The sequence below is a fragment of the Panulirus ornatus genome, chromosome 44, assembly GCF_036320965.1.
Source record: "Panulirus ornatus isolate Po-2019 chromosome 44, ASM3632096v1, whole genome shotgun sequence".
Classification (NCBI taxonomy): Eukaryota; Metazoa; Arthropoda; class Malacostraca; order Decapoda; family Palinuridae; genus Panulirus; species Panulirus ornatus.
Genome location: NC_092267.1, coordinates 14256788 through 14274071, shown reverse-complemented (window position 1 = coordinate 14274071; position 17284 = coordinate 14256788). Strand labels below are relative to the sequence as shown.

General features: G+C 37.2%; 1 protein-coding gene across 2 annotated transcripts in view; it reads left to right on the top strand.

Annotated features, from left to right (window-relative positions):
• The window catches only part of LOC139762771 (monocarboxylate transporter 10-like), a 145693-nt gene that overhangs the window by 116390 nt on the left and 12019 nt on the right, over positions 1–17284 (top strand). For both annotated transcript variants that reach the window (XM_071687903.1, XM_071687902.1), the window contains exon 8: positions 1045–1138. In XM_071687903.1, the coding sequence (XP_071544004.1) occupies positions 1045–1138 (94 nt within the window). The remainder of the gene's footprint in view (positions 1–1044; positions 1139–17284) is intronic.

The following is a 17284-nucleotide window of genomic DNA, read 5'->3' as shown; positions in this document are numbered from 1 at the left end:
TCCTCCATACAACCCTATCTATAGCCCATGCCTCAAAACCATATAATAGTATATACAGGAATTGAAAATTTGTCCTTGCCTAGCTAATGATAGATAGATTAGATGATAGAATATGAGAACCCTGATTATAAGTTCAGCATATCTGCATAGTTTTATAAGATGATATGGAAGTATTGGAACATTAGGTTTTTGGCTGATAACAGCCCATTGGGATGTAGCTCTGTAGAGATTCCACAAAGTCTTTTTTTTATTATACTTTGTCAGTGTCTCTTGCATTAGCAAGGAAATGCAAGGAAACAGACGAAAGAATGGCCCAACCCACCCACATACTCAGGTATACACGTAAACGCCCACACATGCACATATACATACCTATACATTTCAACGTATACATACATATACATACACAGACATATACACATGTGCACATTCATGCTTACTGCCTTCATCCATTCCAGTTGCCACCCTGCCACAAAGTCATATTAAGTAAAATGAGATAAGTTAGATAGAGGGTGAAGTCATAAGGCTGATGGATAAGTAATTGAAGATTAGAATGGTGTGTCATGCATACTTTTGGACAAGCAAGTTGTATCTCTGAGGACATACCATAAGTCAAGTATTCTGCTTTTACAATGAGATGACATTAGATGAGAATAAGAACAAGAATATTAGATTATGATATTTTGTAATTTCTGAATTTTAGGTTGTGAGGAGATATATTCATGTAGTACCATTTTTAGAGAATAGTCTGTCATACTGCTATAAAAAAAAAGTCAGGTTACATGAGAGCAAAATAGAGAAAAAGGGACTCAGTACCTAATTAGTTTTATTTTAAGTCACAGAGAGGATTAGCAGATGGTGTTACATTTGGTATTTGTAGATCTGATTAGGCACAGTAATGCCATACAGTCTGCGAATCTAATCCTCTCTGCCTGGATGGATGTTACAGTGCAGTTGTAGGAAGGAGCATAAACAGATATAGATTTGCTTGTTGTTTTAATGTTATGGGAATTTATTATCTGATACAACGCATTCTGTTTATAGGGAACACCAGGATCACCTGTACAGGAAGCCACAGAGAAACAAAATAATGCAGCAGCTGTTGAAGAACCTAAAGAAACTCATAAGCTAATGTCAGGTATGTCTGAACAGTTTCTATTTCCCATTTTATCTTTGGCTTCTTTAGTTGGAAATTCCGGGTGTGCATTATATTGGTATTGAAGCTTCAGATTATATTTATTCTGAGTAGACAATAAGTTTTTATTAAGTTTTAATGCATTATCACCTTTGGTAATTTCATTTTGTAATTAGTTGCAACAAATTTGCTTCATTTTTCATACTTAACTTGTGGTTCATGATGGTATTAGATTCAAACACAAATAGTATTACATAGCACAGTTATATGCCATTGCTAGGAAAGAGATCATAATGATTCTGTGTTGGTTCTTGATTACAGTATAGCCAGTAATTTTTTAAGTGAATGGTATATTCATATATGAAGGTAGATAACTAAAATACATCAGGATACCAGAAACGATAAATAAGAAATTTTAGAATTTGAAATCACTTTTATTCTGCTATAGTAACTTCATTGTCACAGTAACTTCTACCTGAATGGTAGTACATGTGCTGTATAAATGGGATCAGCAACATCCTTTGAAATTTTTTGTTTCTTGTATTTATAAATCTGTATTATTTTAATGCACATTATTTGTTTTTACAGTGTTATGTTCACATTTATTGTAGATGATCAACCCTGCATCCTCTTTTTTTCTGATGAATTAGAAACTGATTATTCATAGGATTAGTTCTCAAGTATGTAACAGCCCTTTCGGTATTCTGTAGTAGGTCACTTGAGATTAGATTGCCTGAAGGTTGTAGATGTGTAGTAATCTGGCTCATCATCAGCAAGAATCGTGAATGCACACACTGTTGAACTTTGAATGTTAAACTTTTTCTTTCTCCACATAATTATTGCAGAGGAGAAGCAGAGTGGACTGTAGACGAGGAATATTGGAGTGTGGGTGGAGTTGATAGGGTGAGATATTGTAAAACACATAATTTCCATTGCCTGCTTTGGGAGGATATCATATCAGTGATTCTGAAGTGAGAACTGTGTTCTGCTTATTCAAGGCTTAACGTCAAAGTCTCAGTAATGAAATTGCTTGTTTGAAGATTGAAGAAACTTGTGAACATGAAATGATCATTGCCTGAAACCTCATTATGATGAATTATTAAATTTCACGATGATTTAGTGTAGGATATATACTAATTTGATATATAGACTTCTGTGTTTGCTTTTCATGCATATATATACACAGATTTCCCACTAACCATCATCAGTCAAAAGTAACTGGAAATACATAGAAATTGTAATTCAGGGGCAGGAGAGTGTGGATGACATGTTTGAAAACTAAACCTAAAAGAAGGAGATAGAAAGACTGGGGTATGAATTTCATGTTCGAGAGGCCTTTTGTGATAATTGGCATGTGACTTTTCATTCTAATGGAGATTGTTTTCTCACTTTACTGAACTTAAGGAGAAAGGATTGTTCAAACTACAGAGGTATTATTTTGTTGAGTATACCTGGTAAGTTGCATGGGAGGGAATTGGGTGAGAGGGTGAAGGTATGTATAGAGCATCAGACTGGGAAAGAGCAATGTGCTTTCCAAAGTGGTAGTGGGTGTGTGGATCAGGTGTTTGCATTGAAGAATGTGTGTGAGAAATAGAAAAACAGATGGATTTGTATATGGCATTTATGGATCTGGAGGAGGCATATGAATGGGTTGATACAGATGTTTTGTGGAAGGTCTTAAGAATACTTGGTGTGGGAAGTAAGCTCCTAGAAGCAGTGAGAAGTTCTTATCGAGGGTGCTAGGTGTGTGTACGAGTAGGAAGAGAGGAAAGTGAATGGTTCCCAGTGAAGGTTGGTCTGTGGCAGGAGTGTGCGTAATCACCATGTTTGCTTACTTTGTTTATAGATAGGGTGGTGAGGGAGGTAAATTCAGGAGTTTTGGAAAGATGAGTGAGTATGCAGCCTGTTGGGAATGAAGGAGCCTAGGAAGTGAATCAGTTGTTGTTCGCCAAAGAAATTTTAGAGTTTGAAATTGCTTTTATTCTGCTATAGTAACTTCATTGTCATAGTAATTTCTTCTTCCTGAATGGTGTTTGATTTGAGTGAGAAACTGCTGAAGTTGGTGACTGGCATTGGAAGAGTGTGTGAATAGAGAAAGTTTAGAGTTAAATGTAAATAAAAGCAAAGTTATTAGGTTCAGCAGGGTTGAGGGAGAGCTAATTTGAATAAAAGCAAGTTTGTTAGGTTCAGCTTGATTCAGGAACGTTAGATGGGATGTGAATTTGAAATAAGGAAAATTGGAGGAAATGAAGTGTTTTAGATATCTGGGGGTGGGCTTGGCAGTGAATGGAAGTATGGAAGTGGAAGTGAGTCAGAGGGTGGGAAGGGGGCAAAGGTTCTGGGAGCAGTAAAGAATGTGTGGAAAGAGAAAATTTTCTTGTTGGACAAAAATTGGTATTTTGAAGGAATGGTAGTTCCAGCAATATTATATGATTGTGAGGCATGGGTTATAGTGTTGTGCAGAGGAGGGTGGATGTGTTCGAAATGAAATGTTTGAGGACAATATATGGTGTGAGATGGTTTAATCTAGTAAGTAATGAAAGGGTAAGAGAGATGTGTGGAAATAATAGGAGTAGTTGAAAGAGCAGAAGAGGATATGTTCAGATGGTTTGGGCATATGGAGAGAATGAGTGAGAAAAGGTTGACAACGACTATATATGTGGCAGAAGTGGAGGAAACAAGAAGTGGGAGACCACATTGGAGATGGAAGAATGGAATGAAAAAGATTTTGAGTGATTGAGGTCTGAAAATGCAGGAGGGTGTAAGGCATGCATGGAATAGAGTGAATTGGAAAGATGTAGTATACTGGGGTTCAATGTGCCATCAGTAGACTGAACCAAGGCATGTGAAATGTTTAGGATAAACCATAGAAAAGTTTGTGGGGCTTGGTTGTGGATAAAGAATTGTGGTTTTGGTATATTGCACATGACAGCGAGAGAAAAGATATGAGCTGATGTGGCTTTCTTCATCTGTTCCTGGTGCTACCTCACTGATGTGGGAAATGGCAAGCAAGCATGAAAAAAAAAGAAAGACATTAAGTGAATAACATACCTGTTTTAGTAAACTTGTGTTGCCATGTCTGTATATAATGCAAGAATGTTCAATTTACCTTTGACTATGGCAGTTTATGAAGTTTAGTAGAAAACTCATGATATGACTTGTCACAATTGCTTGTTTTAGCACTTTCAGCTGCATAGCAATAAGTTGTACTGTATGTACGCTGGAGCCCAGGTTTAAAAAATATCTTGTTTTACTGAAATAGGAATTTGATTATTTTTTGTTTTTGGATGATATTGTCTTCTTCTAACAAGGTCTTGTCATATCACTGTAATAATTATAGTTAAAGAGAATTTGCAATATTGCATATAATTCAGTCAGTTGGCATTGATGAGGTTAAATTTGTATTCATCCATTCACATCCTCCAGCTTCAGCCTTAGTGATTATGGTAGTAGTCCCAGAAGATGGTAATGATTACATATTATGTTTAGGGGTCAACAACAGTATGTGTGAACTTTCAGTTTATAGCGTATAGAGTACTATGCTACTGTATGGTATCAATAAAGTCCAACTCATAGCTGATGCATGTTGTCAAAGACAACAGCCATATTCATAACTAGTAATGCAAGTGACATGAATACCAGCATCCATATGTATCAACAGAATCTTTTCAGCTTTAATTCTCATATTCACAATGCCAATCAGAATAAATTCTGAAATGGTAATGTAATTAAAGTAGGATTTTTTTAAGGGCGTGACCTAATGTTTCGTGGTAAATAAGTGTACATCAGTTGGTGGTGTTATATTTGCAAGAACAAGCTGGAAGAAGATTGGTGTGTTCCATTTTCTGTAAGAAAAGGAATAGATGAAGTTGATACTTACTTCATGAATGTTTAATTTTGAAAAACAGGGTTCCTTTATATATGCACCTTATATTTCATTATGTGCAGTAAATGTTAGATATGCTACAATCATTTATAAGATTTTCTGTTTCATTATTGAACACTGCAGCTATTAAATTTTATATGCAAAATGATTAAAAGCATTTGTTTCCATGTACTTTTTAAATCAGAATGATATGTTTCATTAGCTATTTATTGAAACGTGGGCATTAATGACTGAACATATCATATTTGACACTCGTGGTCTTGGTAGTGGTCTTGGTAAAAGTGCCGTATGTTGTATTTCATTCTCTTTTAGAGCACTGGCATGGTATTCAGTGCTAGGATCAAATGAAGATGACAGAAAATTAGTGAGTGAGGCTCTATATACAGACAGATTCATAAAGTCGTTGTTGACTTATGATATCACGAACTTGATATGACCTAATGAGCACTCCCATATGTATCTAAGAGACAGACATTAAACCAGTTTTGTTATCCTATAAGATACATATTTTGAAACTTTAGGAAAGAGTTGTTTGCTACAAGAAGAGTGACGTATGCTTGTATTACATACAAAGTAATCTTTGTCTCTGGATATTTGTCAGTATCATGGGCACCAGTTTCTTCCTGCTTCAGGATTAGATGAACGAATGTTGGAAGTTATCAGGTTTCTGTTTTTGAGATTATTGATATGATGATATTACTAAAGAAATATGCTAACTTCAGGTGATGATTTTTGAAAGTTTGTAATCATGAATTGTTTATTTAGTAGGAAGATATGTACAGCAACTGATAAGCTCAGAATAATGGTTCTCACAAAATCTTTACAGATTCAGCTTACATAAATCAAAGCTGGGATTGGTTATACTAGATTAGATAGCCACCATTGTAAAGTTTCTTTTACTGAATTATTAAAAATCTGCTTTGAGGTTATAGGAATGGTGCTCATAGAAGGAAGAGCTTGCTTGCAGATTATGGGAAGTGCATAATAGCTGCAACACTGCTTTCATTTAGATTAGACCTTGCAGATTGAGGAAGACCTCCAAGAAATACAACACTAATTACCTGTAGATGAAAGCTTGCAGGATGAAGGAAATCACTAGTAGAGAGAACATAAACTCTTTTAGGTTAGACTTGCAAGCTTTCTGGGTATATTTGGGAACTGCACTTAATCACTTTTGATACATAGTAACCTTAGTTAGGGTCACTAATACCTTAACTCATTTTCAAGGTGAGGGATATCGTAGTTCTTGTAAGATTTTCTTTTATGCTGTAAAACTAATTTATCTCTGTTATCACTGAGTCTGTTCTCAACAATTTGGGGTGGATCAGGTGCATGCAACCTCTCAGTACACTCATACACATCCTTAACTGTGTTCACAAAAACAAATGAAATTTTTTATATGAAACAGATGTGGATTTTTATCTCATGCAGTCCTCTGTTCTTGATGCTACCTTGCTGATACGGAAAGGCAAATATTTATAAAAAATAGTTGAATTCTTGGGAAAGATATCTAAACTTTGATATTTTATTGAGCTTTTCTTTTGAGATTTAAACTTATATGAATGCTCCTTTGGTATTCTTTTGAGTTTAGCAAGTATTGAAATGTAATGGATGTACTTTGAAAGATAGTTGAAACACCAAGCTTCCAATTTTTTTTTTTACTAAGCAGAGCTTAGAGAGCACATACTTCAGTATTCACCTAACTAAGTAAAAAGGCCATCATTAATCAGTAAGTTTAAACTACCTTACTGAGGTATTTTGTTAAACAAGAAATTCATGATTTGTAGAAGACCAGAGTATGATATTACCTCATTCCACTGAGGATAATACCCTATTAACAAGCAGGTGTCAAGGTAGAGCCTGATATGAGAATCGTGAGCCTGGATATTAAGATGACCAGGAATGCTTCCCTTTTGATCATATCAAGAGTTGTATTTATGTAATCATTAAGCTACTGATGGAGAGTAATTTGTATCAGATTTGCTTCAACGTTCATATGTGTTTTTATAACTGCCTTGCTTGCGTTAATTCTCAAAAGCAAATGAGCTGTGTTGTGTTGTTAAAACATATTCAGGCCTTTAATCTGAAAGACAATGAGAAGTTAATCTAGATTATTTTAATCAGAATCTTTTGTTTTACACATGGTTGGCTCATTAGTTATTATTTTAGAAGGAGTAGCAAGAACAGTTGGGTAGGCAGCTTCATTCTTTTTTTAACTTGATTCAGCTGCAGAACTTAAATAATTTCAGCTGTTATTTTAAGCTACAGTCATGAGTAGATGCATTCTTATACTATGTGAAGTTTATGGATATTTTGATTTTCCTAATATAGATTTACCCTTTATTAGAAGGCAGTCCTTGAGAAAATAAAAGGATGGTAGCCAAAGACAAGCTGGAAGGCAGCATTCAACTGGCTCCCATAGGCTGATCTAGTGATGACTGGGGATATTGAATGTACTCTCTTCGTTCACAGCAGTGTGTTGTGGATGGCTAAGGCAAATGCTAAATTAGTTGATCTTGATAATGGGTAGTTGTTTATTTTTCCATTCACCTATATAATGGAATGAAAAATGCCCAAAAGCAGCATTTGGCATATTTGTAAATTTCAGGCTGACCCGCTCTGATAGGATTTCCTCTCCTTGGTTAACTTATTAGTAGAGCATAAATAGACAATGGATGTTCTAACATTACAATTTTTTTCTAATAAGGGGTTGATTAAGATAGATTTTCATGAGCAGATAATAGAATGAGATCTAGACTTGTAAAATTTTGTCGGACATTACAGGGCTTCATTTGGTTGCATGCCTCTTAGCTACTAACAACCCTTTTGGTCATGTATCTCTGCTTGACCATGTTGATGTTACAGTAATAATAATCTTACTGGTTTACTAGATAGAGCTTCTGCCTGAAGACTTATAATTTTGTAAATGTTATATTGCATATCCAAGTAATTTTTGTAAAGCCCTATATGAATTTTACTGTGACTTTAATGTCATTCTAGAGCACTCATAAGGCATTATTACTAGTACTTTAGTAGGCTTTAATGTCTCTCAGGTGTCTAGGCATTGATGTTGTGTTTTTATTAGAAGTTCAATCTGTTCAGCTAGTTCTACTCTCATAGGTATGTCATCTGAAAGTACACGGTTCTCTCAGGAAGAGATTGCCATTTTGATTGCTGTGATTAGTAAACTGAATCGTATTTTAAGACTACTTTTCGTATTGGTATTAGCATAGATCAGCTACTTTGTATGCGTTCCTACAAAAATACATGTGTTTGTGGATTAAATTGATGTGCCTGTAGCAGATTACAGCTGTAAGTGCAGATTTATCTTGCAGAGTTTTAAATAACACTTGTGAATGTGAAGGGTGCAAGTGCATGGAAATGGCAGATTTTATTAGGAATGGCAACTTAGATCTGTTACTTATGTGTTTGAGACCAGACTAAAGGGTAATGGTGTGATTAATTAGAGTTGAGTAAAAGGAGTGAGGTTGAGGTCTTATATTTAGATAGGTATGTGATGAAAGATCTAAGGTGTTAATGAAAGATAAGTAGGTTGAAAAGATGATTGACTGGTGACACAATTCATGTGTGAAGAAATTCAAGTAAGAGTCGTTGACATAGATGAATGGGTATGAGACAATGGAACAGTGATTGATTGGTAGGTAAGGAGCTTCAAAATGAATTAGTGGTAGATATAGTAAAAGGGTGTGGGGAGTCTTTGCATTTGTAGATGTAAGTATTTTGCCAAAATACTTGAAACAAAAATGTCCATTAGTATGCCGTGGTCTAAAGAAGTTGGAGTAGAAACAGTGTGATTAATATTTCATTTTGTGGAGGAGATTATGATTGAAAAGGTGGTTGTTGTTTGGATGATATCTGTGTGGTTTAGCAGGGGCATTTCAGAACACATATGATAGTGTAAGCTAACATTTTAGATGGTTAAGGACAAAAATTATGAAAAAGAAATACAAAAGGATGAAATAAGTATAGAATGAAGTGAAGTGATGAGTGTGCAACTGTGGGTTTAGGATGTGGAAAGGGAGACATAGCACAGTGGATCAAGGATAGAACTATGTTGAGAGAATAGATATTTAAAGACAGGTTGGAACTTGTAGAAAATTTTGATAAATGGGGGCTAAGTGCAAGGATGATAAGGTTATGATAAAAAAAGATTTTTCCCCCCAATTGCATCTCCTTCCATAGGGAGGTAGTGACAGACACAAAGAAACAACAGCCTCTTTTACACATGGATTTTTTTTCTGGTTGCATCTTCTTCCTGCGGGAGGAAGGGTCAAATACAAAGAAACAACAGCCTTACTTGCACACATACACTCACTAACTATCATATATCATGTACTGCAACCAGAGCCTACTATTTGCTCCCAAACCCTACAGACTAATCTATGGTATACCATGACCTCTTCAAATGCTGTGGTTCTGCTCATTGACAACATGGCAGTCTCCACATACCACATCCGTCCATCTCATTTTATCCTATGTATGCCTTTCACCCTTCTGAATGTTCAGGCTCTGATATAGCAAAGCCCTTGTCATGCCATCTTTTCATCTCATTAGTTTCCCCCCCCCACCACTTCCTCCTTCCAATTCTAACATGTTGATCCTCTAAGACAGTCTTTCTTTCTTTCATGCTTCTTTGTCATTTCCCATGTTAATGAGGTAGCACCAGGAGCAGACAAAGAAATTGCCTCATCTATTCACTTCCACTTGCTAGCTGTCATGTATAATGCACCAAAATCAGAGCCCCCTATCCACAACCAGGCCCACTGTATACCACATTACTCCAGTTCACTCTACTCCTTGTACACCTAACACCCTCTTGCATGTTCAGGCCCAAACATTCAAAACCTTTTTCACCCCATCCTTACAAACATCTCCAGTATAACCTCCCCTTCTTGTTGCCTTCACCTCTGACACATATAACCTCTCTAGCAACTTTGCCTCTCTCATTCTCTCCATATGTCTCTCTACCATACTCTTCTTACAACCACATCTCTTTCTTACCCTATCAACCCCTACTAATACTATATTGTCCTCAAGAGGTTCATTTCCAACGCATTCACCCTCTCATGTACTTTTTTATTTATGGTCCATTCCTCATATCCTTACAACACTATTGGGACTACTTTACCATCAGACTTGCCAATCTTTGCCCTCACAAACATTGACCTCTCTTTCCACACACATCTTAAGGCACCCAGGACCTGTAGTCATCTAAGGATCTAGAAAAGATGTGACATTGTTCATAGAAATATATTTTGCAATAGAAGTAATGTAATGCTTGTGAAAGTTTTAACAGTGGCGTGAGCTGCAGCTTGAACTTGATAAGTAATTTCATCAGAGCTGTGCACTGTTACCATGATATTTGATGATTTTGTATATAGGGCAGAATCTAGAATAGCATTGTAAGATAATAATGACAAGTTAGTTGCGGTTAAGTTTGAATGGAGAAAAATTGGAGGAAGTGAAATGTTTTAGATATCTTGGAGTGGACGCAGCAGTGAACTCAACCATGAAAGTGGAAATGAGTCATATGGTTGTGGAGGAGCGAAGGTTCTAGGAGCAATGAAGAATGTGTGGAAAGAGAGAACGTTATCTTGGGGAGCAAAAATAGTTATGTTTGAAGGAATAGTTGTTCCAACAATATTATATGGTTGCGAGGCATGGGCTGTAGATAAGGTTGTGCATGTGGATAAAATAGAGATATTCATCTTAACTCAATCTATGTTTGCAGAGGGAATAGAAATAATTTTAAATTGCTGTAGTAGTATGCATTTTTTTTTTTCAAATGAGACAAAAGTGAAGGATACTTATGAATGACATGTGAAGTTTTATACACTTGATCCACTCCATGTAAATGACATTGGAGTTCATACCCTGTAAAAGCATCTGAGATCTCCTTTGTTTAAAGATGGAGCATTTAGAACAGTTTGAGACACTGCTTTTCATTTCATTGATAGTCCTAGCTTGGCCTCATTTCACTCTCTCCCATATACTGTTATCAGTTGCAGTTGTTTTAGCTAAATTTCACTAAGCGTATATCTGACCAGTCATGTATGTCGCCAGAGTCTGGAATACTCCATACTTTTCTGGTATGATTTGAATATATTTCAAAATTCATTTACACAGTTTAGAAACAGTGCTGACCTAGAACCCAATTAGGAAATCACGAGTTGCATTTACATAGTTTGAAAAGACACTTTTGGATGTATTCTCTCTTCACTTCCATTTAGGTCATTTTCACTCCACCAAAGGAGTCTTCTCATCATGTCTGTTTGGGAATCTGTACCAAGGGCCTCTGGTGGAAGATGATGGCAGATGCCTTTTTGTCTTCCAAGACTCCATAGACAACCCTCTATTTATTTATATATTTATGTATTTATTTTTTGATAGTGCTTCGTCAGTTATAGGAGTCCATAAGATTGTGTGCATGACCTCGGAACCTATGCAGCTTTTTACAAAAGCAGCTTTTTTGCAAGTACTCATCCATGTGCTTCTTGGTTATTTTTTATTAGTTTCCAAATTTTTTTTGTCAGTGGTACTGGCATGTGCTTCAGTGCATTTCTTGGTGCTTTTCTTAAAGATAATCATAACTTTGTTCTATTTATGTGTACATTCACAAGTAACACTACTTTTCTCTGGCTATGATTACTTTCCATCTCACTAACATTATGAATATTGATTCAGTAAAGCACAAAACCCTCTTGTGCTTAACATAACATTTCCATGCTGAAGACAATGAACGCCCACTCAGTTGTTCTGCACTCATCCAAAAAACAAACACACTTAATCACAACACTTCTCACCCTGTGGTCTCGCCTGGTGGGCATAATCGGCTTCTTGAATGCTATAGGATTCCTGACCACCTCATATGCTGTGGTTCAACCCACTGACAACACTTAACCTGTGTATACTACATCTCTCCATTTGCTCAGCCTGTGTATACCACATCTCTCCAATTCGCTCTATCCCATGCACACATCACAGCCTCTTGCATGTGCAGGCCCTGGTTGACCAAGACCTCTTTCACTCCATTTTACCGCCTCCTTAGTTTTTCCTTTTTTCCTTGGCCCCTCCACTTCCGACATGTGTACCCTCATAGTTAGCCTGTCCTCGCTCTTCCTTTCCATACGTCCAAACCATTTTTGCACACCCGATTCATCTCTCTCATTATTTTCATACTCCTCATATTGCTACTCCTCTCTCTCTCTCTCTCTCTCTCTCTCTCTCTCTATCTCTATCTCTATCTCTATCTCTCATGGTTCCATTCATTTGTTGTGTCCACTTCCAGGTATCTGAAACACACTAATTCCTCCAAGTTCTCTCCATTCAAACTCACTCCAACTAACCTATTTCTCTCCACTGCTGACCGTAATAACCTTGCTTTTCTTTATATTTACTGTCAACTTTCTCCTTTCACACACTTTCCAAACCATTTTTGCACACCTGATTCATCTCTCTCATTATTTACATACTCCTCATATTGCTACTCCTCTCTCTCTCTCTCTCTCTCTCTCTCTCTCTCTCTCTCTCTCTCTCTCTCTCTCTCTCTCTCTCTCTCTCTCTCTCTCTCTCTCTCTCTCTCTCATGGTTCCATTCATTTGTTGTGTCCACTTCCAGGTATCTGAAACACACTAATTCCTCCAAGTTCTCTCCATTCAAACTCACTCCAACTAACCTATTTCTCTCCACTGCTGACTGTAATAACCTTGCTTTTCTTTATATTTACTGTCAACTTTCTCCTTTCACACACTCCCAAACCCAAAAACTAGCTTCTATTTCTCACTGGAGTCTGCTTCTGGAGCCATGTCATCAGCAAACATAAGTGACAAACCATATTCCACATATTGCAGGAGTGCCTTGAACAGAATAAGAATGGCCCCATTTGATCACATTTTATTATACTTTGTCGCTGTCTTCTGTGTTAGTGAAGTAGCACAAGGGAACAGATGAAAGAATGTCCCAACCCACCCACATACTCATGTATATACATACACGTCCACACACGCACATGTACATACCTATAAATTTCAATGTATATATATATTTTTCTTTTCTTTTCTTTCAAACTATTCGCCATTTCCCGCGTTAGCGAGGTAGCGTTAAGAACAGAGAACTGGGCCTTTAAGGGAATATCCTCACCTGGCCCCCTTCTCTGTTCCTTCTTTTGGAAAATTAAAAAAAAAAAAAAAAAAAAAAAAAATAATGAGAGGGGAGGATTTCCAGCCCCCCGCTCCCTCCCCTTTTAGTCGCCTTCTACGACACGCAGGGAATATGTGGGAAGTATTCTTTCTCCCCTATCCCCAGGGATATAAATAAAGTGAGTAAGACAAGGGAGCAAATGGGAACTTCAGTGAAGGGCACAAATGGGGAGGTGGTAACAAGTAGTGGGGATGTGAGAAGGAGATGGAGTGAATATTTTGAAGGTTTATTGAATGTGTTTGATGATAGAGTGGCAGATATAGGGTGTCTTGGTCGAGGTGGTGTGCAAAGTGAGAGGGTTAGGGAAAATGATTTGGTAAACAGAGAAGAGGTAGTAAAAGCTTTGCGGAAGATGAAAGCTGGCAAGGCAGCAGGTTTGGATGGTATTGCAGTGGAATTTATTAAAAAAGGTGGTGACTGTATTATTGACTGGTTGGTAAGGTTATTTAATGTATGTATGACTCATGGTGAGGTGCCTGAGGATTGGCGGAATGCGTGCATAGTGCCATTGTACAAAGGCAAAGGGGATAAGAGTGAGTGCTCAAATTACAGAGGTATAAGTTTGTTGAGTATTCCTGGTAAGTTATATGGGAGGATATTGATTGAGAGGGTGAAGGCATGTACAGAGCATCAGATTGGGGAAGAGTAGTGTGGTTTCAGAAGTGGTAGAGGATGTGTGGATCAGGTGTTTGCTTTGAAGAATGTATGTGAGAAATACTTAGAAAAGCAAATGGATTTGTATGTAGCATTTATGGATCTGGAGAAGGCATATGATAGAGTTGATAGAGATGCTGTGTGGAAGGTATTAAGAATATATGGTGTGGGAGGCAAGTTGTTAGAAGCAGTGAAAAGTTTTTATCGAGGATGTAAGGCATGTGTACGTGTAGGAAGAGAGGAAATTGAATGGTTCTCAGTGAATGTAGGTTTGCGGCAGGGGTGTGTGATGTCTCCATGGTTGTTTAATTTGTTTATGGATGGGGTTGTTAGGGAGATGAATGCAAGAGTTTTGGAAAGAGGGGCAAGTATGAAGTCTGTTGTGGATGAGAGAGCTTGGGAAGTGAGTCAGTTGTTGTTCGCTGATGATACAGCGCTGGTGGCTGATTCATGTGAGAAACTGCAGAAGCTGGTGACTGAGTTTGGTAAAGTGTGTGAAAGAAGAAAGTTAAGAGTAAATGTGAATAAGAGCAAGGTTATTAGGTACAGTAGGGTTGAGGGTCAAGTCAATTGGGAGGTAAGTTTGAATGGAGAAAAACTGGAGGAAGTAAAGTGTTTTAGATATCTGGGAGTGGATCTGGCAGCAGATGGAACCATGGAAGTGGAAGTGAATCATAGGGTGGGGGAGGGGGCGAAAATCCTGGGAGCCTTGAAGAATGTTTGGAAGTCGAGAACATTATCTCGGAAAGCAAAAATGGGTATGTTTGAAGGAATAGTGGTTCCAACAATGTTGTATGGTTGCGAGGCGTGGGCTATGGATAGAGTTGTGCGCAGGAGGGTGGATGTGCTGGAAATGAGATGTTTGAGGACAATGTGTGGAGTGAGGTGGTTTTTTTTAAAGGGGAAGTAAATGTTTATAGTTGTGTTACTGAAGTGATAGTTTTCATACATGGTGTTTTGACAAGAAAATAGTGAAATTGGAAAAAAAAATGTAGCTTATTGATACAGTGGTTAAATTGATGAGAACTACTATTGACGTTTGAGTAAATAGATTATACTGAAGTGATAGTTTTCATACATGGTGTTTTGACAAGAAAATAGTGAAATTGGAAAAAAAATTGAAGCTTATTGATACAGTGGTTAAATTGATGAGAACTACTATTGACGTTTGAGTAAATAGATTATACATTTCCCTTTTCCATAGCCAGAGGTTGAACCATTATGTGATATTCATTTTCTCATTTCATTTCAAGCTAGAAGTTTCAGTTTTCTAAATTATTTCTTACTTTTTTCATATGTATATATATGTATATGTGTGTGTGTGTATATGTGCATGTGTATGTGTATGTATATATATATGTATATATATATATATTATTATGTACAGAGCATCAGGTTGGGGAAGAGCAGTGTGGTTTCAGAAGTGGTAGAGGATGTGTGGATCAGGTGTTTGCTTTGAAGAATGTATGTGAGAAATACTTAGAAAAGCAAATGGATTTGTATGTAGCATTTATGAATCTGGAGAAGGCATATGATAGAGTTGATAGAGATGCTCTGTGGAAGGTATTAAGAATATATGGTATGGGAGGCAAGTTGTTAGAAGCAGTGAAAAGTTTTTATCGAGGATGTAAGGCATGTGTACGTGTAGGAAGAGAGGAAAGTGATTGGTTCTCAGTGAATATAGGTTTGCTGCAGGGGTGTGTGATGTCTCCATGGTTGTTTAATTTGTTTATGGATGAGGTTGTTAGGGAGGTGAATGCAAGAGTTTTGGAAAGAGGGGCAAGTATGAAGTCTGTTGTGGATGAGAGAGCTTGGGAAGTGAGTCCGTTGTTGTTCGCTGATGATACAGCGCTGGTGGCTGATTCATGTGAGAAACTGCAGAAGCTGGTGACTGAGTTTGGTAAAGTGTGTGAAAGAAGAAAGTTAAGAGTAAATGTGAATAAGAGCAAGGTTATTAGGTACAGTAGGGTTGAGGGTCAAGTCAACTGGGAGGTAAGTTTGAATGGAGAAAAACTGGAGGAAGTAAAGTGTTTTAGATATCTGGGAGTGGATCTGGCAGCGGATGGAACCATGGAAGCGGAAGTGGATCATAGGGTGGGGGAGGGGGCGAAAATCCTGGGAGCCTTGAAGAATGTGTGGAAGTCGAGAACATTATCTCGGAAAGCAAAAATGGGTATGTTTGAAGGAATAGTGGTTCCAACAATGTTGTATGGTTACGAGGCGTGGGCTTTTGGTGGGGTTGTGGGGGGAGGAGGGGGGATGTGCTGGAAATGGAGAGTTGAGGACAATGTGTGGAGTGAGGTGGTTTTTTTTTAAAGGGGAAAAAATTTTTTTTGTGTTACTGAAGTGATAGTTTTCATACATGGTGTTTTGACAAAAAATAGTGAAATTGGAAAAAAAATGAGCTTATTGATCAGTGGTTAAATTTGTGAGAAACTATATTGACGTTTGAGTAAATAGATTTTACTGAAGTGATAGTTTTCTCATGGTGTTTTGACAAAAAAATAGTAAAATTTGGAAAAAAAATTGAAGTTATTGATACAGTGGTTAAATTGATGGAACTACTATTGAGTTTGAGTAAATAGTTATACATTTCCCTTTTCCTGCCGAGGTTAAACCCTTTATGTGATATTCATTTTTCATTTCATTTAAAGCTAGAAGTTTCAGTTTTCAAAATTATTTTCTTATTTTTTTAATATGTTATTTTTGTATATGTGTGTGTGTGTATATGTGATGTGTTGTGTATGTATATATATTTAATATTTTAATATATTATTATGTACAGAGATCAGGTTGGGGAAGAGCAGTGTGGTTTCAGAATGGTAGAGGATGTGTGGATCAGGTGTTTGCTTTAAAGAATGTATGTGAAAAATACTTAGAAAGAAAATGGTTTTGATGTGTTTTATGAATCGGGGAGAAGGCATATGTAGGTTGATAAGTGTCTGTGGAAGGTATTGGGGAATATAGGGTATGGGAGGCAAGTTGTTAGAAGCAGTGAAAATTTTTTTATCGGGATGTAAGGCAGTGTAGTGTGGGAAGGAGGAAATGAGGGTTCTCATAAATATGGGTTTTGCTGCAGGGGTGTGTGATGTCCCCTGGTTTTTTAATTTGTTTATGGATGGGTTGTTGGGAGGGAATGAAAGAGTTTTGGAAAAGGGGCAAGTATGAGTCTGTTGTGGATGAGAGAGTTTGGGAAGTGGTCCGTTGTTGTTCGCTGATGATACAGGTGTAAAATGGGTATGTTTGAAGGAATAGTGGTTCCAACAATTTTGTATGGTTACGAGGCGTGGGCTATGGATAGAGTTGTGCGCAGGAGGATGGATGTGCTGGAAATGAGATGTTTGAGGACAATGTGTTGTGTGAGGTTGATTTGATCGAGTAAGTAACGT